Genomic DNA, 24,899 nt, shown 5'->3' with positions numbered 1-24,899 from the left:
CTCTCTCTCCTTCTCGCTGCCCCTCCCATGTGTGCACACCCTCTCTCAAAGTAAATAAATTAAAAAAAAAAGAACATATGAACTATGTGGGTTTGACGAATTGTCTGTGTATGCCCTCCCCTTCCTCCCCCTTTAGGAGGGAAGCAGGGGTGCCTTCTTACTCCTCACTGCATTCTGGCCTGTGGCCTGGTGCCCTTCCTATAGTAGGTGCTCAGTAAGAATGAATGAATAAATGAATGACTGGGGAGTGCAGCAGCAATCCTGAGAAGGGGGGCTCTGTGACCATGGGGGGCAGCAGGAAAGGTCCCTTGGGTCCCCACCCTCTTCCCTTTCTGGGTCACCCCCCTCCTCACCACTGTGTGGACAGGTGTGGAGAGCCTAGCATTGTCAGGTAAGTGCCTCTCTCTTGCAGCTCTGCACCCCTGCTGGAGAAGAATAGGAGGAGGGAGGAACCTGTTTCCCACCCTGGGCAGCTGCCCCTGCCCCCCCACCCCCGCCCGCCCCCCACCGCCTTCTTGGGCTGCTCCCACAGCCCCCCATCTGAGAAGCCTGGTGGTCAGCTCTGCAGAGGAGGCAAGCTTTAGATGCAAAGTGCATTTGCAAGATTTGCAAACCGTTTTCTCCCTGGGTTGTAAATCAAGTGCTTTAGGAATTGTAAACCGACTGGAGTGCAGAGTTAATGTATGTCTGGAAAAAACACCATCATGATTTGCCTTTTAAACTCAAGAGAAGAATTCCATGTCGCTTACTTTCATTAGAGATACTGAGACAGCATGAAGTTTCCCCGGGGACCGTGCTAGGAGGCATGTGTGGTAGGTTCCCCCTTCCCTGGGAGGGGAGGGGGACAGCCGGGTTCCAGCGTCTCAGAGCCCAAGGGCAATTTCCCAGTGTGAAGGAGGGAGCCGCTTCTTTGTGTTAGAATTTTCTAAGGACCCCCTCCCCTCCCCCACGCCCTCTGTGTCAAGCTCCTCATATTCAAGTGGCTCCAAAGCCACCAAGACCGCTGATTGCTCCAGGTTTGGAATCCTTGCTGGCCATTGTCTTTCCCTCATGCCCTGGGCTCAGCTCACGTGTGATTTGCCTAAGTGCCAAGGGACATGACTGCCAAGGGACACTCTGTGTCTTCTACAGGATGGTGAAAAGGAAGTGGATGATCCAATCTATGGATCTGAAAGGGAGCAGGGGGCGGGTTGGGTTTCAGAGCCTGCCTGAACCTCCTGTGTAACCTTGAGATGGTCAGCCTGGCTCAGTTTCTTCATCTGTGACATGGGAGTGGCTGTGAAGATAAATGAGCTGTGTGTCAAGGTCTGAGAAAAGTGTGTGGTCCACAGCAAACGCTCCTTAAGTGTTATTCTTGGAAGGAGCCCTCCTGGGAAAGGCAGGCCAGCGTGCCGGCTGTCCTCGTATCCCCGGCCGCCTGGGTGCTGCGTGTCACTTGAAGTAGGTACCCTAGTGTTGAACCCCCTTTCTTCACCTGTAAATCGAGGGGCTGAAACAGGCTGTTCTCCGGGCTCACAGGAAGAGAATCCTGGGATTCACTGAAGGAAATTGGTAGAATGTAGATTTCATTTCCTGTTGCTTGGTTTTTGGCCAAAGGACTCCTTGTTGCAGGGGAAGGGAAGTGTCTTTATTTCTCAAAACTCTTTTCCGATTGTCTGGTGCAGGCTTTGACAAGTGTAAGGAGACTTTTCCCATGCGGAGGGCCATTACCTTGCCGGTTCTCGGATCCCATTGGATCTGTATACACTCCCCTTCAGCTCAAGGCAGGCACCGCTTTTTCAAGGATGTCTGTGAGGCAGGTTCTGTGCCAGATTCTGTGTGAGACAGAAAATTCTCACTTTCAAAGAACCTATCAGTTTTCTCATGTGGAAAGTGGGACGGTAATAGCAGAACATGCCTCCTAGGTGGATAATTACCTTGTAATGGTTCTTAGTAGAGTTGAAAGTGAACTTTTCCTTCAACTAGCAGAATGAGTGGGGCGGAAGAGGCTAACACTCCACTGAGTAGGTGAGCTCCGAGCCCAGCATGTGAATGTGTTTGGATGGAAAGGCAAGGCAAGGATGTGCTCACTCTAGGGAGAACCCCAGCTTGCATTTTCTTCGTGGTCATGGGATATCTGTTTCCCAGGCAGAATCAAATGGGACGTCCTGGGGACGCCTGGGTGGTTCAGGCAGTTAAGCGCCCAACTCTTGATTTCTGCTCAGGTCATGGTCTCGAGGTTTGTGAGTTCCAGCCCCGTGTTGGGCTCCGTGCTGACAGTGCGGAGCCTTCTTGGGGTTCTTTTTCTCTTCCTCTCTGCCTCTCTCTCTCTCTCAAAATAAATAAATAAACTTAAAAAAAGCAACATTGAGGGAGGGAAACCTCCCTCATTGCATGAATGGGCATGCAAGCAGCTGACAGCAGAAATCCTGGAGAGGGGAGGAATTAAGTGGAAATCTCCACTGAGACCCATCCACCTTCTCGAATGTGTAGGAAGGTTCAGAGCAGATGGAGGGTATGTTCCCTAACAGTCTTAATAGCAGGAAACATTTACTGGGTGACGAGTGTGTGTGCCGGCGCTGTTCTGAGTATATGCCTTCTGTCCTCTATCATCAGTGTGTTCATTTTGCAGTTGAGGAAGAAGAGTCTTAGGAAGATCAAACGACTTGCCCAAAGTCTCAGAGCTGGGATTTAGGGCAGGGCTATCTGACATCAGGGTCATGGTCATAATCCCTCGGTTCCCTAGCCTTTCGTGGGATGGGACCTTGGAAGCTTCTGGAGCCCCCTGCTTTGGTTTTTTTCACCCACACACTGGATGGTGAACACCCACTGAACCCAGGCTCAGAGAAGTGGTCTCCAAGCTTGTGAACATGGCAATTGGAGGAACTTTGTTGCATAATCTCAACTAATTCAGTTATCCTTCTCGTTTATGTCCTCCCGGTGCCTAGTTCAGGGCCTCACACACAAGAAGGATGCAACAAATACTTGTTGAATGGCTGTGGGGTGTTAAGAGTCAGCGAATAGTGTCAGGAGTCTTGGGGTCCGTCCCATTCTTGCCACAAGTTGAACTGTCCCTGCTAGGCTGCAAGATGAGGGCTGTCTGTAAGATGAGGGCTCTGGGACAGATTTTTTTGTCAGGATTGATTATTCATTCAACAAACATTTGTTGAGGGCCAGCTGTGTGTCAAACACTGCTCTGCTCTGGGTGATAGCAAGAGAGTGATGGTCAGAAGATGGGGTTCCTGCTCTCCCAGAACCCCCTTCCCAGCCTCTTCCAGAGTCCGCATTCGGCGAGTCTGTGTGTCTTGTGCCCACGCTGCTCTGAAGTGGCGGTCACCGAGGCTTCCCTTGTCCCTCCACTAGAATCCCGGCTCTGCCAGGGCAGGGATTTCGTCGGTTTTCTTACCGATGAATCCCAAGCGCCTAGCCCCGTGCCTGGTGAATGAATGTCAGTGACGTGCACGCACGCAGGCCCAAATGAATGATTCAGGTATCTCTCTTGCTAATAAAATCACTGCCTGTGAAACTTCTGGGGCTCAAGCCCAAGAAGAAAATTAAGGCACAGAAGTACCATGTTCCAGGAAAAACTCCGTCTCTATAAAAGCAAGATGCAGCCAAGGTTGGGAAGGCAGGTTTATTATCTCTGCTAGCTGTGGGATTAGGGAGTCAGGCAGGATTCCTCCATTTGTCATCTGGTGATGCTTTTTGCAAACCACAGCGAAAACAAAACAAAAACAAAAACTCTGCCCCTCCGCCCCTCTCCCCTCCAGCCCCCCTCCCCCCCGCCGCATGCCTTCTTTATTTCAAGCAGAAAACGCACTTGCTTCTTAAAACAGCTCATGAAGGAAAAAATTATAACAAATATCTTGCATTTCTCTGGTGGCGGCACAGTCTGAATTCCTTTCAGCCCCACAACGAGTTCTAATTTTATGAAATGTTTGGATTAGCCACCAATTTTCCGGTGGAATTTAGGAGGCTTGTCCTTGTCCTTATGCTTGAAGCGGAGAAATCTCATAAAATCCATGCAGTGTCTTGGGCCCAGTGGGACGTTCCAGCCAGGGACAGAATGACCGACCAACAACAGAGTGGCGGGGCCGGGAGAGATGTCTCTGGCAGCTGTGGGCAGGCTTTGCGGGTGGTGCTGTGTTCCTGAACTGCAGTCTCTGGGGCTTGGCTGGGCTGCATACCTCTTCCAACTGATCATGGGCTATAAAAATTCCAGCCCGAGTACAATGCCTTGTACCTGACCTTGCACTTTCAATTCTTGGAGCCAGAGAACATTAGGGCATCTGGTAATTGGGTGAGAGGCATTTGATAACACATGGTGCTCTAAGCGCCCACCCCGCCTCCCCGCCCCCGTAGTACATATTGCCTGTGTTATCATTTCCCGTTTCCATTTCTTGTTCTGCCTTTAGACCTGTGCTGTCTAATAAGGACACATGTGGCTGTTAAAATTAATCACAGTTAAAAGGAAAACTTTAGTTCCTTGCTCACACTAGCCCCCTTTTAAGTGTCTGATAACCCTGTGCGGCCAGTGCCTACCACTGGACGGTGCTGAAAATGTTTTTTCCGTCGCCATAGAAATTCCAAAGGGCAGCACTGTTCTAGATGCGGAGTTTAATGGGAGAAGTGTGCCACCCCCTTACTTGGCGTTATTGGCTCCATACGCAGTGTTTGTCACTCTCTGTGATTATCTCTGAGCGACCTCATTCATCATCTCTTCTGTATCTTGGGTCTAGAACACTGCCTGGTATGTTGTAAGCACCCAGTAAAGATTTTTAGGATGAATGACGTCTGATTCAGCATTGGTCTGCATGTGGCTTATGCATAGGGGGCCTTCAGATAATCGAACCAACACTTAAGAGGATTGTAATCATTGAATGGATTCACCTGGTATCTGTTGAGCACGTACTGTGTCTCCGGCGATGTGGGAGGCTCCGGGGGCGATACAGACACGGATCCTCTAGCTTAGCCGATCCAGCGGTTCTTAAATTTGTGGGGACACGTGAATCTCCTCTGCTTGTCGAAGTGCACCATCCATGGCATGTACCCCAGAGAATCTGATCCAGCACGGCTGGGGTAGGACTTAGGGGGACCTGGGAGTCTTTAGCATTGTAACCGAGCAACTCAAGTAAGCATGGTGGAATTGGTTCGTGGTCTCTGCTTTGAAAAACACAGCTCTGGACAGTGGGAAGCTAGTTGCTGCATTCATCTGGATACACCACCCCACTTTCTTCAGTGCACAGCTTTTCTTGTGGTAACCGGAGCACCCTATGACCTTGGGGTTCTTATATCGGGCCTGAAGCTTGAGGTCTCTTTGCCTGATACCCTCCCATGGGGTAATAATAATGGCAAACAGTTACGTAGCAGTGATCGTGCCTGGCTGTAGCCTAAGCGTGTTAAATCACTGACCTAAGTTCATCCCCGTGCTAACCCTAAGAGGTGCACACCATGGCTCTTCCCATTTTACAGTGGATAGACTGAGGCACAGAAAACGAAGTCACTTGCCCACGTTTGCGGTACCCGTAGATGGAATTCAGACCCTGAAATGCTGTGACGCCGCTGCTCACAGTCACTGGGCTTTGAGCAGCTGTCTCCTGAATGTTGGACGGGGCTTTATATCCTTTTCTGCCAGTTGCTTGCAAGCGAAGTTCAGGTGTGTTGATGAAATGCCTGTTTAGGGGATTAACATCTGTGGCCATTATGAGCTCTGTTGATCTACAAATGCCCATCCCTGGCCTCGAGGAGCGGAATTAACTCACGCCATTTGTCAGATACTCCCTTGAGCCCACCACGTGCCAGCCCTGCGCAGTACCGCCAGGTGTAAGGGACTCGCACTTGACCTAATGGGGGACACGAGGGATAGGCAGGGGCTTCCTGAGAAAGTGTCACACCCAGGATAGGCTTTCTTCTGGACAGGGAAAGCAACGTACATCTTAAAAACTAGGTGTTCCCTCATTTTGCTGCGTGTGACTCTTGCTGTGTTACATAGTTCTGCTGTATGCCTGTCACCCAGTAGGGCCTCTGTGTGTGTGTGTGTGTGTGTGTGTGTGTGTGTGTATGTGTGACAGGGGTCTTTCCCCCACCATTTTTTAACCACTTAGAAATTCAGGAAACCCCTTAGAGTGGGGAGCGGCCCAGAATTCTCTACTCACTTGTGAGAGCCTTGAAAGAGAGACACTTAGAGAGAAAGATAGACACCGACAGGTACTCCCTATGTGCCTCCTACAAGACACACTGAAGGAGGGCAGCTGACACGTGACTTCTCATTTCAAGCAGCTTTGTCATGGGGTGATGGTAACTACCAATTTGCAGTGAAAGAAGAGTAGCTGATCTGCCCACGGGGTCAAGGCAGCACCTGGGTTAGCTCTGGTCCATCCGACCCCTCTGAGGGCAATTCCCACTACACCACTTGTTCTCAGTCCTGGCTGAGCAGTGGAATAAATAACCTTTTGAAAGCTCTCTGGAGATGGGGCCTGGGCATCGGCATTTTTTAACAGTCCCCCAGCGTCACTGTCATGCAGTGAGTTGAGAGCCCCTGGCCGGCGCACGCTGACTGCAGAGGTCCGAGGGTCTGTACTCCTGAAGATGCCCCCGTTGGTGCCTGGCCAAGTGGGGACCTTCCCCACAAGAAGGCAGGTCCCCTCCCCGAGCCTTTCCACCGGTTTGCTTTCTCCAGGGAGGAGTGGTGTGTCCGAAGCCATCCCACTGGACCTGGGCCGGGACCTTTTGCTCTGTTGCATCAGAGACTGCCCGTAAATCGGCAGCTGGCTTGTTTTCTTTCTAGGCCCCAGTTGTAGCGACCTTTGTGTGTCTGTTTATTTCAGGGAAATAATTCCATCCTGCAAAATCAATTCCCTGGGGGCTACAGAAGTACATTTGGAGGGATTTCTTTTAGTGGGGGTGACCTGAAATGTCCTCTTGAAAGAGGACACAGCTGGTCCCCTTCTCCTACCCCCTTCTCACTCTACCCTCTGACATTGTCCTCTCGACCTCTTGAGATTTTGAAGGTCTCATTGTAGTTTTCTTACTTACGCATATCTCTGCATAAGACCCATTTGTTAACAATAATAATAAAAGTAATTTGGAGCACTTAGCAGCATTGGGCACACTGCTCGGCATTTTCTGTGCATTATCTTATTGTATTTTACCTTTTCCTGGCAGTGAGAGAGTAAAGTTTGCTATCTAGGGCTTTTGATCCCTAGCATGGAAGGGCTTACAATCATGTCATGGTTTGCTGGCCTTGTCAGAGGATGAAGGGTTCCATGGACTGTAGAGGCCACCATATTGGGGCAGTCGACTCGGTGGGGATGACAATGGGTAGTTGGCTGATTGCACAGAGGGTGTAGGGAAAGCAGAGGGTAGTGCTACAGCCTCTAGTGTTCAACCTACCTTGAGCCTCAGTCAAAGAAATGGAGAATACGGGTTAATCTGATGCATCGGGTAAGTGGACATACTGAGTTACCATAGAGAACTCTAAGTGTATTTTTGCAGGTAATTGAAGCTCACCCACTGAAGAGCCAGTCTTTTAAAAAATTATAGCCATTTATGATGGAAATCTCTTATGCTTTCTTTCCTTCTTAAAACAAAGTACCTTGAAAATAAGACCTTTTTTTTTTGATGTCTTTGGGGAACTTCTCCTGAATGGTCCTCAGAACTTTGTTTTGGAGTTCTTGTGTCTGCTATTTATAGTTTGTCTGCTTTCTCCCTCATCAGCTGTCATTGCTTTTTGTGACCTTTTTAAATGATAAAATTCTTCTTCCCCTATAGCAAAAATAATGCGTGCCCAATACTGAAAGCTCACACAACACAGAAAAGTTAAAGATTAAAGTTGTCCTGTCTTGATTCTGTCGGTGAGGCTGCCTCTGGCGGCCTTCTACTTCCATTTTTCCACTTCCCCAAAGATTTGCTGTGACCACGCTTGTTATAAATATTAGTAGGAGAATTGTGGGTTACCATCTGTGGGGGCTCAGTGCATGGATTCGATGACATTTCTTGGGTGGCTTTCCTAAGGGTTTATTTCCCTTCCTTGTATAATCTTCACAGCTGAACAGGCCCCAACGGTGACTTTAGTGAACTTCCATTTTCTCCTGTAACAGGATGAACCATTGTGGGGGGCGTAGGGCTGGCCAGGGTCACTCAAGGAGCCCGCGTCCAAGCTGGGTCCAGTACATTTTCCATTTCACCGTCTCCCTGTGTTTGCGGGTTAAGGGATGTGTGGCATTGGAATGAAGGAGATGCTGCTGTATTTGAATAACTAAGACCAGGAAAAGACCTACCTTGGAGGGGGCTCCAATGACAGATTTTTAAACTTCTTTTCTGCGGGAGTAAGTAGCAGAATGTGGCCTCCTGTTCGGCACACCAGACCCACTCTCTGTTTGAACATCAGTCTTAGATTAATACCGAGATGGACTCAGAAACACACTTGAAAGCAACTTGCATTATTATCCGTACATAGCTTACATTTTATGACCTGCTTAAAGATGCAGGGAGCATAAATCTTGGGGAGGACTGTCTTATTTACTTGTTCGTCTTTTCTGCAGATGGGATGCTTGCATCAGAGCCGGGCTGGCCTCAGATGTCTGATCCAGGACATTTTAGCTGAACTGTATGAGTCCATTAAACAAATGTAAGGGTTTTTGGGAAAAAGGGCTGTGTCTCAAACCAAATGTTTTACATAGAGAACATCTGGGGAATATTGGTATTTGTGTGTACAGTACATCAGAAAGCAGCTTGGTGGGGCTCAGCTGGGATGTTTCTGGCCTGTGGTTGCTGGATTTGACAGTTTTGTTGTAAGGGAAAAGTTCTTATGAAGTGTTGCCATAAAGGCAAGGCTCGCTCCAGGAAGGGCTGTGCTTGCTTAGCCGCGCACTCAAATTGTTCTGATTAGCTCCCTGGCCGGCTCGTCCACGAAGTCTCAACAGTCTGATATCTGAGCTCGTTTTCCCCAAGGCCGAACTCCCGGAGAAGGGAGGGTCGCAATGCCAGGACTCAGGGTGTTTCTTCTTTGCCCCATGGTTCCGGAGGTTTGATGAAACGTAGGAACAGGTGTGACCCAGCACCAGCCACAAAATCCAAGTACCTGGGCTGACAGTTGCATGTTGTCTTTATGACCCTGTGGGGGCCTGGGGAGTCCTTTTCTCTTAGTGTCAATTTTCCTGTCCTGCAAAATGAGTCGCCTGTCTCATGGGGTAGTGGGGAGAGTACAGTCAAGTAGGGCAGCATTTCTAACATAGTGTGTGGGGGTTGTTTGCACACCCGGGTATTCCATCCATGGGTTTGTGGTCTTACCTACAAGTACAGAGGCGATGTAGACTGGAATGGAATCCGGGATATTATCTGGGTGGGTTGTCTGACTAGCAGCTTGCAGATCTTGGGCCAGCTTGGTGGTAGTGAGTGGATGGATGTTCTCATCCTTACAGAAGTTAAGACGATATTATGTTCATCATGTCTGATTAAATTCAACACCACTAATGTTCTTGGAATGTCTGCTGTGTGCCAGACTCTTTCCTAGATATTGGGGACACGAGGGTGAACAAGGCAGTTAGGGTTCCTGTCCTGTAGGCTCTGTTTGCTGTGTGTGTGGTATTGACCATGAATGATCCTCCCTTTTGTTGGGTTATATGTTGACTGTGATTTAGGTAGCACAGATGAGGACTAGTATATTCATGTGCTCAGGCAGCCATAACAGAATTCCATACATCAAGTGGCTTAAATAACAGAAATTAATTTTCTTATGGTTCTGGAGGCTGGACGTCCAAGACTGGAGTGCTGGCAGGGTTTGGTGTCTGGTGAGGCCTCCCTTCTGTGCCTGCAGACGGCCACCTTCTCACTGTGTCCTCGCAGCTCCTTTGTGGGTGTTTGCATGCTCGCGGGGGGTCTCTTCCTTTTCTTATAAGGACACTCGCCCTGTTGGATCAGGGTTCCACCCTTATGGCCTCATTTACCCTTACTTACTTCCTTAAAGGCACTTCCTTCAAATATAGTCACATTGGGGTTTAGAGCTTCAAGGTCTGAATTTGGGGGGACACAATTCAGTCTACAATAACTGGTAAATATTTTATACACGTGAACATTCTTTGGCAGAGAATAATGGCTAGACTTTTTCCACCAACATAGGTCAAAATGATCCTTACGGAACCCCCAACCAGCCAGAAAAAAAAAGGCAAAACTGCACGGCAATAGGATACAGCTTTATTGTGGTGTGAGAGGAAATTATTGTAAAAATTACATCTGGATGGTTCCTGAGGATGGCATCTTGACTCATACCAGTCAAGTGAGACATGGCCCATTTTATGGAGGAGGTGACTGAGTATAAGGCATGCACTATGTGTGAGCAAAAGGGACAGTGGAGATGTGTCCTTTTTAGGGATGGAAAAATGAGTGGGTAAAGTAAGACTCAATTCTGGTCTTATTTAGGAGTGTGAGTGAGACACGGAAGTAGAAGTGTGTGTGTGTGTGTGTGTGTGGGGGGGTGATGCATGGAAGGACTTCTCAGGAGGCCCCACCTCTGCACACATATATCAGTTCACCTGTGATCTCACAAAAAGACACTTTTCTGGGAAGGGTCTCGGGAGTCCTAGAAAAAGCATCTTCTTGGCCAAACTCTAGGGTCATGTGTTTACCTATGGGCATCAGGAGGGACTGGTAGTTTCCTTGTCCATGCTAAACCCTCTGTATTTTCTGGTCCCATCCCCTACCCCACCTGCTCCCAGGCACCTGCCTTGACTTCTCTAGCCCACGACACCGAGGGTGCTTGCCTCCCTAGTAACCTTGTTCTCTTTTCTCACGCCAATGCATTGACATCTCCCAGTAGAAGTTAGGGGTCTTGGTTGCTAATGACAGAAATGACATTGCTAATGACTCTGTGACTCATTTAAGGAGAAAATTAATTTGTAAGGTCTGGTGTATCCCACAGGACCAGGCTGGGGGAAGGAAAAAACCCAATGCCCCAGCCATCTTCAAACCACTCAAAATTCAATTCTGGGGAAAGAGCGTCTTCTTAGCCAAATTCTAGGATCATGGGTCCACCCACTGGTATTGGGAGGGTGCTTTATCTTGACTGACAGTCTCTTTAAAACTGCGTCTAATGGCATCCCCAGAGCAAAGTCAGGGCATTTCTGCCAGTAGAAGGATGAATGGGTGCAGGACAGGGAGGAGCTCCCATGTCCCCCTCCTTTTCCAGTTGGATTACAAGCAACTTGAAGGGAATGCCTGGGTCATGTTTTGCAGGACCTGGATCAGTGCCTTATCCAGAGCAGATCTCCCAAAATTGCTTGCAGGAGAATTGACTCATGATTGCTTCATTTTGGAGCCACACCTCCCAGACCCTCCTCTCCGATTCTGCCTCTTGCCCAAGTGCATTGGCTGGGCTCACAGAGAAAACCAAGGAAGACCAATGGATGTGCTTTTGAAGATGGAAGCATTTAAATATTAGCTTAAAACAAGACGTGGGGTGGGGATAAGGCGGTGTCTTCAGAGACTGATACAGCTCATATTTATCAGATACCCACTATGTGCCAGGCACTATGGCACTCACTTTGTGGGTGAGATACAGAGCTTAAGAATACAGTTATTAGGTTTAGTGAGACCCAGATGTCCTATGTATTAGTTGAGTGCCCTAGGGTGAGTTACTTCACCTCCCTCAGTCTCAGTTTATATTCATTGAGAAAGCAGAAATAATAACATTTTTGCAAGAATTTAATGAGTGAAAGGTTGAGAAACAGGGTGGTGCCCAGTGCCTGGCCCATAGTCAGGGCTTATAACCAGTAATTATTAGGCTTACTCTCAGCTATTGTGAATTATCTCCCAGTGCTTCTGGGTACTATTATTATCTCCATTTTATTGATTTATTTATTTGCTTGTAAATAATGGAAATCTATTTTTCACAGTTCCGGAGGCTGAAGTCCAAGGTCAGGTGCCTGGGAATTCTGTGTCTGGGGACGGCTCCCTGCGTGGTTTGTGGACGACCATCTTCTCACATTGTCCTCATTTGTCGTAAGGGACCAGGGAGGTCTCTGGGGTCTCTTTTCTAAAGGCACTAATCCGTTCTTGAGGGTTCCACCCTCATGACCTAATCACTCCCCGAAGGCCCCATTTCTAAGTACCATCATGTTATCTCCATTTTAGATACAAGGTCAGGCTCAGTGATTCCAGGACAAGTAGGGATTCAACACTTGAGAGGCAGATAAATAAAAGAAGACTCAGTGGCAGGTGGCTGTGTTTTGACATTTTTTTAAGGGTCCTTTTCACCCCCCCCCCAGCTATATTGAGATATTATTGACATATAACGTATGTAAGTTTAAGGTGTAGAACGTGACGACTTCATACACGTATATATTGCAAAATGTTAACCCTTAGTTAACCATTCCATCCCCTCACATAATTATCATTGTGTGTGTGTGTGTGTGTGTGTGTGTGTGTTTGCGTGTGCGTGCATGTGCACAAGTTCATGCATGGTGATAACACTTAAGATCTCCTCTCTTTAACAACTTTCAAGTACGTAAGGCAGTGTTGTTAACTGTGGTCATTACACTGCACATCAGATCCCCAGAACTTATTCATCTTATAGTTGGAAGTTTGTGCCCTTTGACCAACATCTCCCATTTCCGCACCCCTCGGGCCCTGGCAACCACCAACGTATTCTCTATTTCTATGAGGTTTGCTTTATTGGATTCCACATATAAGTGAGATCGTACAGTATTTGCCTTTCTGTGTATGATTTATTTCACTTAACAAAATGTTCAGGCTCCTTTTTAATATCTTGGAGTCCATTTGAGCCCCAGCTTTTTGCCCGCAAGGCAATGGAGGTAAGGTGAGTAAAACAGAAATGGTCTCTGTGTGAATGGCAACCGAGGTCAGCAAAGCAGACCTATATCTGCATTCTGGGGGCTCATGGTAGGGGACAGATCTGGAGGAGTTGGCCAGCTGAAGAAGCTAGTTGCAGATGATAGGGAGTGGAGGGATCCCGGCAGATAAAATGACAAGCACAGGAGAGCCTGGGCGGCTCAGTGGTTAAGTGGCTGACTTCGGCCCAGGTCATGATCTCACGGTTCGTGAGTTCAAGCCCTGCATCGGGCTCTGTGCTGACAGCTCAGAGCCTGGAGCCTGCTCCAGATTCTGCGTCTCCCTCTGTCTCTGCCCCTCTCCTGCTCTCACTCTGTGTGTGTATCTCTCTCTCTCTCCAAAATAAATAAACATTAAAAAAACTATATTTAATAAAAAAAAAAAATGAAAAGCACAGATGTCCAGAAGCATCACACTCTCCACTCGGGCTGTTCTTTGGGTCCCGGTAAGAACCACAGTCCCCTGCCCCAACCTCCCTGGGGGTAGGCACTGAGTGATGGGTGCTGGATGAAGCTCATGGAGGTCACCTGCCTAAGGGGGTGGCAGAAGATGCCCCGCTGGGGACTGAGCGTGCTCCTTGGGGGTCAGGCTGCATTGCCTGGGGCTGGGCATGTATAGCTGGAGGTGCTGCTGTGACAGGCATGCCCGGCAGGTTTGTAGGGAGTTGATTAGCAGGCTGGGAAGCATCGGGGTAGATTGTGCAGTGGGGCTCTGGAGCAGGGCCCAGCCTGCTCACTCTCTGGGCAGTGGACAATGAGAGCTTCCTTTGGACGGAAAAGAAACTCGGGTTTGTGAAAAGATGCTGAATGAGGCCCCCAGAAGGACGGATTGTAGCCCATCCACTGTTCCTTACCTGTCCGGTATGTCTTTGCACACTCTGATTGCCACGATTCAGCTTTCCGAATAGGAGCTCTGTCAGGATGAAAATAACGTCTGAAGAATCTTTCCTTTCACTTATTTATAAAATCATCTGTGGTTAAAACATGCAATATAAAGCTACGCCCCCCCCCCTTTTTTTTTGCACATTCTATATATTTCACCATCTTAAGAAATTAAAAAAACCACTTTTTTTCTTTGTTCTGCTCACCCAGATCAGCTAAATTCAAGTGACTAATTCTTTTTGCCCCCCTTTGGAAAACTAATTATGTTTCTCAGGTCTTTTATGGCCCTTGTGCATTGTTCGCAAGGTCAGGGCTACAGCAGCAGCCTGAAGTTAATATTTAAAAGCACTGTTTTCAGTGAATTAAGAAATAATGGGATAAAACCCTCCCAAGTATGCCTATTCATGTGTGATATCAAATCAGGCTTCAGAAATTGGAACGAGGTTTGGACTGAATTAGACTAAAGACCGCGTCCCCTGCATGTCTGTGGGCAGAGAGCCCCCTGACATTAGATGGAGGTGAGATACTGTGCCGTGCTGTGAGACAGGTCCTACTTTGCCAGCACGCTTGGGAGTATCTCCCCATGTTGGCTTATTACTAACGCAGCAGGTCTGGGGCTTGGCTGCTCTGGGGCCTGCCTCGTGTGTGCATGGCTAATCTTTGGGTGGCCGTTTTAGTCCTGCTGCCAGCTGTGGCTTGGAATTTGATTAGCACTCCTTGCCCAGAGTATTAATCTCAGACTGAAGTGAGATTCAGGAATCTTCCTGCAGCTCCAGTGCTGTTATTAACTCTGTGAACTTCGGCCTGTGCTTTAACCTCCCTGGGACTCAGTTTCCTCACCTATAAAATGAGGGGGTTGGCATAGAACATTCTGAGGTCCTCGCAGCTCTGACATCTGATGTAACGGTGATCAGTGATCATTACACCTCATGCCTGTGACTGTTTGCCTTCTCAGCCTTCCACCCTGTACACAATCTGTCAACCTGGTGGGGCTGGACCGCTTGTCATCCTCATCTGCAGATGAGGAAACTGAGTCTATGGTAGGCTTGCCTGAGTACCACTGTTCAGGGGCCCCTGGCCAAGTTGCCGTGACTGACGGCAAGGCCAAGGTGCTGATGTGGTTTCTTGGCAATTCTGGCCGTGGTTCTGCTGGGCTTGGAGATTGATAAATACAAGTTACACAACCCTAAGCATATCCAAGCCGGGTTACGAACGGCATCAGAGTTATTGGATGCTACCGGTCGAGGCTGTCCAACCTCTGCCCTCCGGCCAGGCCCTTCCTCTCCCTCCCCAGGACAGTTGGAATCTGGAAGAAAAGCAGCTGCACTTTAGAATTCTGAGTTGGTGTTGCATTTGGCTTTTAGAAACGTGAAAGCCCAAAAATAAACAGCTGCCTGGCCACTCGAGTTCCAGCTAAACAGGCCTGCGTTTTCCGTCTCTCTGTGACTCTGCTGTGGTCTGTGTAGCATCTCTTGTGCTAGCAGAGGCCTTTTTTACACAGGGGGGCTTAGGGTTGTTCATTAGAGCCTGGAGAGACTTCTGGAGGCTTCTGCTAAGAGAAGGCTCCCCACAGCCCCAGCCACATCCTCTGTCACAGAGCGGTCAGAACGCGAGGCTCCGGGGCTCGCTTCCTCTCTCCTCCTTAGGAGACATTTACTTTTTCAGGTGTGGGAGCCCCAGGTTGTGTGCAGAGCATGAAGTAACCCGTTAGCAGCCAGCTTCTGGGGCCTCGCAGCATGGGAGCAAACCTTCCATTTGCCGGGGGTTAAATTAATGCGGGTCTCAGTGTCCCCTCAGGGAAGCAGCTTGTGTTCAGTCCCCCTCTATATAGATGGGCAGTTCATTAATTCTCAATAATCATCCAGTGTTGAATATGACCGCGTAGTGTTTGGGTTATGGCGTAAGAAGTGCCATCATGGCGACATTAACTCTGGTTTAAGTAACATAATGGCAGTGCTCATGCTTCAAAGTGCGGCAGAATCACCTGGGAAGCTTGTAGCAACTGCTGATGCTGGAATTCAGTACATCTGGGGTGGGGCCCGGAAGCTGCATTTTGACACTCAGCACCCACAGCCCCCACTGGGCTGCCGGGGCCTGGTGCAGGTGGTGTTCTCGCTCCCCACTCTTTGAGGGAGGAACTGTGCTCCCAGACAATCAGATTATGTGTTCTGAACTGGCTTGTTGCTTGCTTTTGCCATGGCCGCTGTTGTTAACTTTCCATTGGCCTTTCTCCGCACCCCTGCCCCCCCATCCTTTGATTCCTGCCTGGTCAGCCATGGCCGCTATCTGGTGTTTACAAACCCCAGCGCAGTACAAGGAGTGTAAATGTGCCTGTAATTTCTGAGCTGTGAATTCCACTTCCTTTGTGGCATCACCCCATGCAACAATGACACGCTTAGGCCAGTCCTTGAAGAGGGGGTATGGAGAGCAAGGGAAGCCTTGTGCACGTCGATAAAAAACATCCCAGGCCTCTCTGGGGGTCCTGTGAGCAGGCCCTAGCCCCGTCGGATAAAAATCTGATTTGCTGTTCAGATTCTGGAAATAGAACACATTTTTCATGGCAGGAGAAAAACGAGCATCATCGGAGGACACATCATGTCTGATGGGGAGTTTTTGGAAATCAAGGATGGAGAACCGACTTAGAGAGGATTATATTTTCAGAACCTTTTACAAGATTAAAGGGCTGGTGGTGGTACAAGGGGGTTGCCGTTCTTTGAAGAAAAAGCTTTTCCTTACACACGCCATGCTCCCTGGCGTCTGGGCGCATCTCCTCAGCGCGTGTTGATACAGCTCTTGGCTTCCAACCTGCTTCTGTCTGAAAAAACATCCATGTAATGACATGAATCAACAAGCCAGAGAGGAAGAGGCCCATGGGCCCCGTGGAGGACTTGGCTCGGGTCCCTGTAGGGTCGGTTGCATCATGGCAGCTTGCTCGAGTGTTGTCTCGAGTTGGCCAGGCTCCTCACAAAGAGCTGGGGGTCATTTAATTAATTAGGGGCTTTGGCTGCAGGATGGCCTCCTGGGTGGCATCACCGTGGTGATGGCCACGCATAGCCTTTCTGAATGGAAGCCATTTGGTGATCCTGGGGTCTTTGGATCTGTGTGGCCGGTGTGGAAACTGTGCCTTGCCATGAACTCTGACCATCAACCAGATAAGAGCAGGAACCCCTACACCAGCCTCCGCCCTGATTTGGCTGCTTACCTCCACTGCAAGTGGCCTCCGGGCCCCTTGGTGAGAAAAGATCCCCGAGCTGCTCTGACTCAGTGCCCTGGAGCTCCCGTGGAACGTGGCCGGGTATGAGATCACACCTTGTGAATGGCCGGGAAGCTGCCAGCTCCTATTGCCGGGATTAGAATGCAAGCTTGTTCCTACTAAGTGATTCTAATGCCGTGTTTATGGTCATGTTTCTTCCCCGCTACTCAGACCCCCAATTCTGCCTCCTGAGACCTCACATATGACCCTATAAAACTTCATGTGCTTGGAGGGTCCCTTCACACTGACCTTTGAGAGCTTCTGTCACTTGCCGTGTTTGCTGTCTACCCCAGCTTCATCCACAGCTTCTAGAATCAGCAGGTGGTGGACTCAGGCTGCCGCGGGTGAGGTCTTAGCACTATCTTTTACAAACTGTGTGAGTTTGGGCAGTATTTGTCTTTTCTGTGCCTCAGTTTCCTCCTGTAACAAATGAGGTTTTAGTTAGGATTAAATGAGATAAGGTCCCCTGACACACAGCTAACACTTAATAAATGCTAGTTACTGCTATTATTAAGAATATTGCCACTGATCTTAAACTGTTGCTATGTCCTGGCCAAAGAGCATTAAGACCTCACTACTCAAAGTGTGGTCCCTGGACGTGCATCACTATCATCACCTGGGGGTGCACTTGCCAGAAGTGCAGAATCCCAGGCCCCACGCTAGACCTTTGCACTCGGAATCTGCATTTTAACAAGCTGTCCGTGGCCCCTGTCTGAGAAACACTGTTCTAGGACAGTCTCTGCAGGCTGACGTGGCAGTGAATGAGCATCTGTGGGAGGTGGCTGTGGAGGGAAAAGGGCAGTGATTCTCCTGGTCAGAGCCTGGCAAATGTAGAACCTGCCCAGAAATACCTCCACTCCCCAAAGCAGGACAGGAAGACGGCTGGCTGCCCCCCTCTCTGCAGGCGCACAGGCTGGATGTGAATTTTAACCTGCTCTTGCTTACTTATTACAAATCTGGGGAAGGGGAGGAGGTATGTACCGAAAGGGGAGGGGAGAGGCCTATAAGATGATTTGCTGTGGGTCCGTCCCCCCGAAAACATGGTCCAGGACCCTGTGTCTGCCAGGCCTCGTTTATAGTCATCACCATCAGTAAAAGCACCTACTGTGCTCCAGGCACTTTACTTAGGTTATTCCCACTCCTTACAACAGCCCCAAGAGGTGGGCCTTGCTAGCCCCATTTTACCGATGAGGGCACTGAGATCTGTGATGGTCAGGCTCCCGGAACGAGGTCAGCTAGTCAGTAAAAGCCTGGCTTTCGCAGCCACCGTCTGCTTCCCAGAACCCTGCCCAGTGACCAAGCTCTTAACATTCACAGCAGCCGCTGTGGCAAAGGACACCCAGCAGGCTGCAGAACAGGTGGCTGATGGTGATTATTCCAAAAAGGAAAAACTGCCTCCATGGAAGAGGAGACTGGGCCTGTTACATTTAACAAGGGTTGGGGACTGGCTGGGCTCAGTGTGCCTCTTAAACAGGCAGGCACCGCAGGGCAGAATTCACAGGTCCGCAGCCAGCCCCGCTGCTGCCTACGGTTTAAACATTAAACTATAGGGTGGCCTTATTTAAAGGCAGACCGTTTTATAAGGCACACGGTGCTGTCTAGACTTGGGAACATTTATGAAAGTGGTTGTACTGCGCGTGAGTTCCCGTCACTCTGAAGGCGGAGTGACATCTCTCTGGCTCGTGCAGGAACAAATTGGATGTTTTGGGGGGAGGGTGTATGGTTTCAGACATTTGGTAATCTCTTCCTGCTGGGCCCTTTCCCCACCTCTATCTTTCTTTGTCGATGTGGGCGAGGACTGAGGGAAACTGGAGAGAAGGTTTTCTCCAGAATTCTGGCACCCGTGTGTGTTTCTTTGGTAGCCTTCGGTCACGAGGAAAATTGCGTGATCACTTGTGTAATTTTTGCTTGTGGCTCTTGTCCTTCCCCTCCTCTGCTCCCCACCCCCCACCCCAACCTTGAGGGCTGGGGCAGAATCTTGCTGGTTTTCCCTTTTGTGTAGTCCCAGCACTGTGCTTGGTGCCTGCTAGGTACCCAAAAGGAGTAAGTGAATGAACAGTCCAAATGCAGAGAGGCTGAAGTGGATGTCTTGAGGCCATCTTCTGGCCTCATTCTAGGCCATTCTATTCCCCTGGTCACCTGCACAGGTGACCATAAGAAGGAGATGGGGGCGGGGGGGGGGATAGTCCTGGGGTTGCTTTATCCTTCTGTCTGGTCTCAGGCTCAGATGCCATGGTGATCATGGTGGGTGAGCCCCAGCTGCTCTGGGCTTCCTGACATGTCAGGTGAGGGTACAGTTTAAAGACCTGGAGAGAGATTCTCCTGACTTTTACGTACTTGGGGAACATATGTTCCCTAGGCCTTTACTTGCTGGCCCATGAGGAACCAGGAGGAATTCAAGTGTGCTCCAAGAATGAAAGGAAGGAAAGCAGGAAGGCCCTATATAGGGGGCAGTCTCTTCAGGTTAAACATGCTGCCGTTTATTGAACACTTATCCTGGGCCAGGCATGTTCCAAGCACCTGACGTTTCATCCTCACAGGGTACCTGTGAGGCAGGTCCCCTTCTTTCCCTACTTGATGGATGAGGAAACTGGAGCACAGAAAGCTTATGTCACCTCTCCAAGGTCACACAGCTAATGAGTGGTTTTAGCCCGGACTCAAAGCCATGTTCCTGACCATTACACAACACGGCTTTGCCTTGTGCTGGCTCAGGTTATCCTTCGACTTCATGAAGCAGGCACCACCTTAAGTTACAGGAACTACACTTATAGATCTCTTTCTCCTTTTATAAACAACTCTTTAAAATTGTGACAACCATTCTTAGCTTTCTGGGTACCTACAGAAACAGGCCATGAGCTGGATTTGGTCACAGGCTGACTATGCAGCAAACCAAGAAGCATTTCAGATGGTGCAGAATGTCCCCACAAAGATGAAGTAGGGAAAGGTGTGGAGAGAGGGAGGTGGCCAGGAGCTGCCTCATCCCCTAAAGGGGTCAGGGAGGGTTTCCCTAAGGGATCCTGGAGCTGAAGCCTGAATAAGGATGTAAAGATCCGTGACGTGTAGAACACTTGGCATAACGTCTGCACCATATAGGAAGTGCTCCACGACCACCTGCTGTTATTACAGTGGTTGTTACTGTGTCCGTGGTTTGCCATTAACTGGCTCTGCGACCTTGGGTGGGTCATCTCACTGCCCTTGGGAGTTGAAACGAGAGTCTCCCCCTGGCCTTGACAATTGCATGGTTCTAAGTGATTTCTAGCCCGCCTTGTTCGATGGACTTCCCACCGATCCTTTGAAAGGAGGGGGCAGAATGAGCCCTCTTTTACATTTTCAATAGAAGATTCATTGTAGGAAGAGGGAAACTTTTGTGGAGGGACAACCACCATGGTTATTAACATTTATGGAGCCCTTTTAGTTTCCTCAGTGCTGAGTGGGGTTTTGTTAGAATGTGAGCACTTTCCTTTTCATACTGGGCTGGAAACATCCCCCTGGCAAACGGCGCTGTGAGACAGTCGGCCTCCTGCCCCACTGTTGGGGGGAACTGACCAGTGGGCTTATTTTCTTACCCCCCAGAATGTCTTTACCCTCCCCTGACCCTGGATGGGGAAAGAATTTCTTCCTATTGTCCTTTGACAGTAGAGCCTCCTTGAGGCCAAGTTCAGCCTGCTGCATAATCAAAGGGGTGGTTTCTCCCCTGGCCCATCTTTAGTCCATGGAGGAATGCAGGAGGTGGTCCAAACAGCCACCCACATCCTCCATGGCCTGTGTGTGCTCACTGTCTGCTTCCTCCCAGAACAAGCTCCCAGGATCGCAGGCCCTGCTCAGACAAAATAAAGCCTTCCAGTCATATCTTTACATTTGACGTCAGCGCAGGGAGGCTTTTCTCGCTGCATACTGAATGGGGCTTTCCGAGGGCCTTGAGCCCGGCACCCTGGTGAAAAGGGGCCTTGAAGCTGGAGGCTCATTCATCTCTGGGAAGCCTCCTTTTATCCGGCCTCCGCCTCGGGGTCTGCTCCCAGTCTAGGGGAGGACGGTGCCTCTCCCTGGGTTTACAGCAGGGCGTCCAGCGTTTCCAGTCTGCTTTGTCCATTCCTCGATTGCCCTTGCAGTAGGGTGCCAGAGAAAAACGAAGCATCTTCCCAGTGTGCCTGTCTTGATGGTGGTGTTTGACTAGAGGGGTCCTTCTTTTTATGCTCCGGTTTCACTGTCGCCTCTCTGGTCTGGGCTCTCATCACCTAACCGCAGACATCACCCCTGCCTCCCCCTCCCATCCCTCCTTTCTCCTCCCTCCTCCTTCCCCTTCTGTCTACCTAGCACCTGCCCGCCTGCCCACACTAAGGGTTTTTCAGGCCTGCCACGTGCCAACGAGGAGTTAAGCACGGGAGATAAAGCAGTGAATAAGATCCCTGATAGTTCAGAGCCAAGTAATGACACAAATACTGATTTCATTACAGCTGGGGAGGCTTTTGCAAAGGAGGGATATGTGGGCCTGCTAGTCCATTTACATTTGTTGGGAGGGCAGCAAATGGCAAAAACAGCAATAATAATAGTAGCTGCCCAATTCTCATTGAATTATAGATGGGCTGATTGTAGTTTCCATGTATAGTGCCTGGTGGGGACCCGGTGTTAACCAGAAGATGCAAACGTTCCCAGATGTGAGTAGCTTCCTGCTGAGGCTGACAGGGCTTCCCCCTGTCATAATCGAGGTGTGGTCGCGGGCTGTTGGTAATGAGGATGCTGTCTCTCCAGAGTACTTCATGTCTTTGTGATCCAGAGGGATGAGTTAAATGCCTTTCATCTAGGAGAGGGTGGCCCAGGTGAGAGCTGACGTCATAGGAGGACCACTTTGGAAGGGACTAAGCTGGCTGTTGGTAACAAGCTTCCTTGTTACCCACGGACACCTTCCTCCCTCCTCACCCCCAGAGTACTTTTTGCCTCCCTTAGAGTGAGGGTGAACTAAATTACCAAGCAACTTGTTTAGGAGCAAAGATGAATCCACTGGCCAACATATTTTTCCTCATTAGATTCCCGTTGTCATTTAATGCCTTTTTATTTATGTGTTTCTTTTGAGCGATTGCTCTGCTCGTTGGCCCTGGCAGCCCTCTACAGTTTGGATTTGCAGATCCAAATCTGCAAATTGGGGATCATCTGGGGCCAGGCAGGGAGTCTGGCTGTCCCTCCCTTTGTTTCATCCTGATTTTTCTATAGCAGAGCCTTTTTGTCTCGTCACGTCACGTGCGATGGAAGGTGCCCGGGGCCAGAGGAAGGATGAAGGAAGGATTTGGCCTCTGAGCAGTTGCACAACCGCAGCATAGGCTGGAGTCTTAAAACCCTGCATTTGAGCAGAACTGGCCTGGAGAAGCACCGTGCAAGGAAGCTTTTACCAGCCATTGCTGCGGCAGCTGCCCGCTGGGGCTGAGTGATACTGATTTCACCCATCCATGTTTAATCATCTATACCCTGTAAACTGAGCTCTTCGGTTTCCTTTTTTCAAAGCATCAGGATTCCTAGAATAAACGAATTTGGCCACGTGAAGCAACCTCTGCTTTATGGAAAAACAACAACAACAACAAAACAAGGGAAACAAGACCAAAATAAAACCCCCTAACCCAGCGTCCCAAACCCCAGGCTCTTGGACTCTGATGTTTTCTGTTGTCAGGAGAAGGGTGTTTTTGCTATAAATGAAAGACGTGACAGGGGGTATTTTGAAGCTTTGTTTTGGTTATTGTCGGTTCTGCCAACAAATAACATCTGTATTTATTTTCCAAACTCCCCCAATGGCTGATTTGCATCTGTTTAGTCCTCTGAGTAACATTTCATTTCCTGACTTTATAGGTTGCTATAAAATCCATTCGTAAGGACAAAATTAAGGATGAACAAGACATGGTTCACATCAGACGAGAGATTGAGATCATGTCATCCCTCAACCATCCTCATATCATCAGTATTTATGAAGGTCAGTGATTTTTTTTTTTTTTTTTCACCCGCGTATCAGTTACCATTTCTCATACCATGGGGCCTGCCAAGATTTTTAGGTAATTGCCCTTCTGGGCAAGAGCCAAGTAGTTTTTTTCTTCATGATGCAAAAATAGCTGGGTGTTATCTCCTATTTGGTTACCTCGAACGCAACCAGACACACGGAGCACGGCTCCCTTTGGTCATAAATAGCTCCGGCTGGTGCCTTCTTCCGCCTCCCGGCCAGTTCCTTGGCGGTTGCTAGGCAACCCGCCTTATTAAAAGCCAGTATGCGAGACAGCCATGGTTTCTGAAAAATGGCAGTTTGCTGGGTGACCAGGGTCATGGTGGATCCATTGTAAAGGTCATTGCCTAACGCAAATGCCCCGGTGGTGAAGTAATGAGTTACTCCAAGTTAGGCTCTTTGAGTTGGGAATTAGCTTTGAGCAGGTCCGGGAAGTACCAAGATAGAGGAGGGATCTCTTGGCGGAGCAGATGCTTCACAAATGGAGTCCAAGTCATAAGTGGTGTTTGTGGAAGAGTGGGGCTGGGAAAAAAGTCACAAAAGTGCTTGAACTTCAACTCGTTGGTCCTTCCTGGGAAGAAATGGAGAGTATAAACTTCCTATAGTCTATCTTTTCTTTTTTTTAATATCTTGTAAAAAAATTACTTGGGCAATATGTATTTATTGCAGGAATTATTGAAATACAAAAGTTAAAATTTAAAAATATTTTCAGGGGCACCTGGTTGGCTTGCCAGTTAAGCATCTGACTTTCGCTCAGGTCATGATCTTGCGGTTCATGGGTTCCAGCCCCGCATCCGGCTCTGGGCTGACAGCTCAGAGCCCGGAGTCTGCTTCGGATTCTGTGTCTCCCTCTCTGTCTGCCCCTCCCCCACTTGCACTCTGTCTCTCTTTCTCAAAAGTAAATAAAAATTAAAAAATAATTAAAAAATAATTCAGTTCTAACCCCCCAGTTCTAATATCACTCTGGCTATATTTATTTATATTTTATCTACTTCTCTATATCTGTACATGATTTTTATCCAAAGTTAGATCTTACTGTTTATACCATTTTTTAACTTAAAATTTTTTCATGTTTTATACCATGCATCTCTTTCTATGTCAGTAAATATTCCCTGTAGGGACAGTTTGAAAGACTTTATAGTATTCCATTAAGGATGTATCATAATTTACTGAATCTAATTCCTTTTCTTAAATATTTAAGTTGTTTCAGATTTCTAGTTATTATAAACAGAGCTTTAGTGATCCTCCTTGTAATCATTTTTATATTCATTTCTGTAACTTTTTTTTTTCTTATGAGAAATTTTCTAGGCTTGGACTTCCTGAGTCAAAGTGTTTCTCCAGAATATTTTTAAATATACAGTTGAATCAGAAAAATGGACCTATTTTTAATTTGGTATAATAGTAATATTTTTAATTATGGTCTGAGCATAATAAGTTACACAGTAGTGGGTAAGAGGAAGCCAGATGGTAACCTGAAAGTTTTTCTGGTATCTATTCTAAGTGCTCCTTCTTCTGGTTCTCTGCTGTTTTTTGCCATTTTCCCCCCTGTTGTTTCTATTTTTTCTCCTCATCCAGAAGTAAATGTTGGTAACAGGTTTTATCTTGATTTTTCTGAAGCTCATTTTTGGAGCCCTTGAGGATAGAATGCTTGAGGGAAATCTTCGTTCATTCATTTATTCTTTCCACAAACATCCCTTGCAGTCATTCTCCAAGTGCAGACTCTGAACCAGTAACATTAGTATAAATTAGGATTGTTAGAAATGCAGATTCAAGGGCCTCACTGAGGACCTGATGAATGGGCAACTCTGGGGTGGGGCCCAGAAGTCTGTGTTTTAACGAGGATGGGAACCAGTGGCCTACCGAGTGTCTGGTTAAGCACTGTGTTAAATGTGGTTAAAAATCTCATTTTCAAGGCACAATACAAGGCATGATAGAAAAATACTATGTAGATATACAAGCA

General features: G+C 48.4%; 1 protein-coding gene across 1 annotated transcript in view; it reads left to right on the top strand.

The window, feature by feature from the left end:
• The window catches only part of LOC125918080 (NUAK family SNF1-like kinase 1), a 32,906-nt gene extending 9,785 nt beyond the window's left edge, over positions 1-23,121 (top strand). Inside the window, exon 2 of the mRNA XM_049624120.1 lies at positions 22,795-23,121. Coding sequence (XP_049480077.1) covers positions 22,795-22,923 — 129 coding nt within the window. The 3' untranslated portion in view covers positions 22,924-23,121. The remainder of the gene's footprint in view (positions 1-22,794) is intronic.
• The last annotated feature ends 1,778 nt before the right edge of the window (positions 23,122-24,899 follow it).

This window comes from Panthera uncia, unplaced genomic scaffold (assembly GCF_023721935.1).
Source record: "Panthera uncia isolate 11264 unplaced genomic scaffold, Puncia_PCG_1.0 HiC_scaffold_430, whole genome shotgun sequence".
NCBI lineage: Eukaryota > Metazoa > Chordata > Mammalia > Carnivora > Felidae > Panthera > Panthera uncia.
The sequence above is the reverse complement of the archived record's forward strand: the minus strand, read 5'-3'. Positions and strand labels throughout refer to the sequence as shown.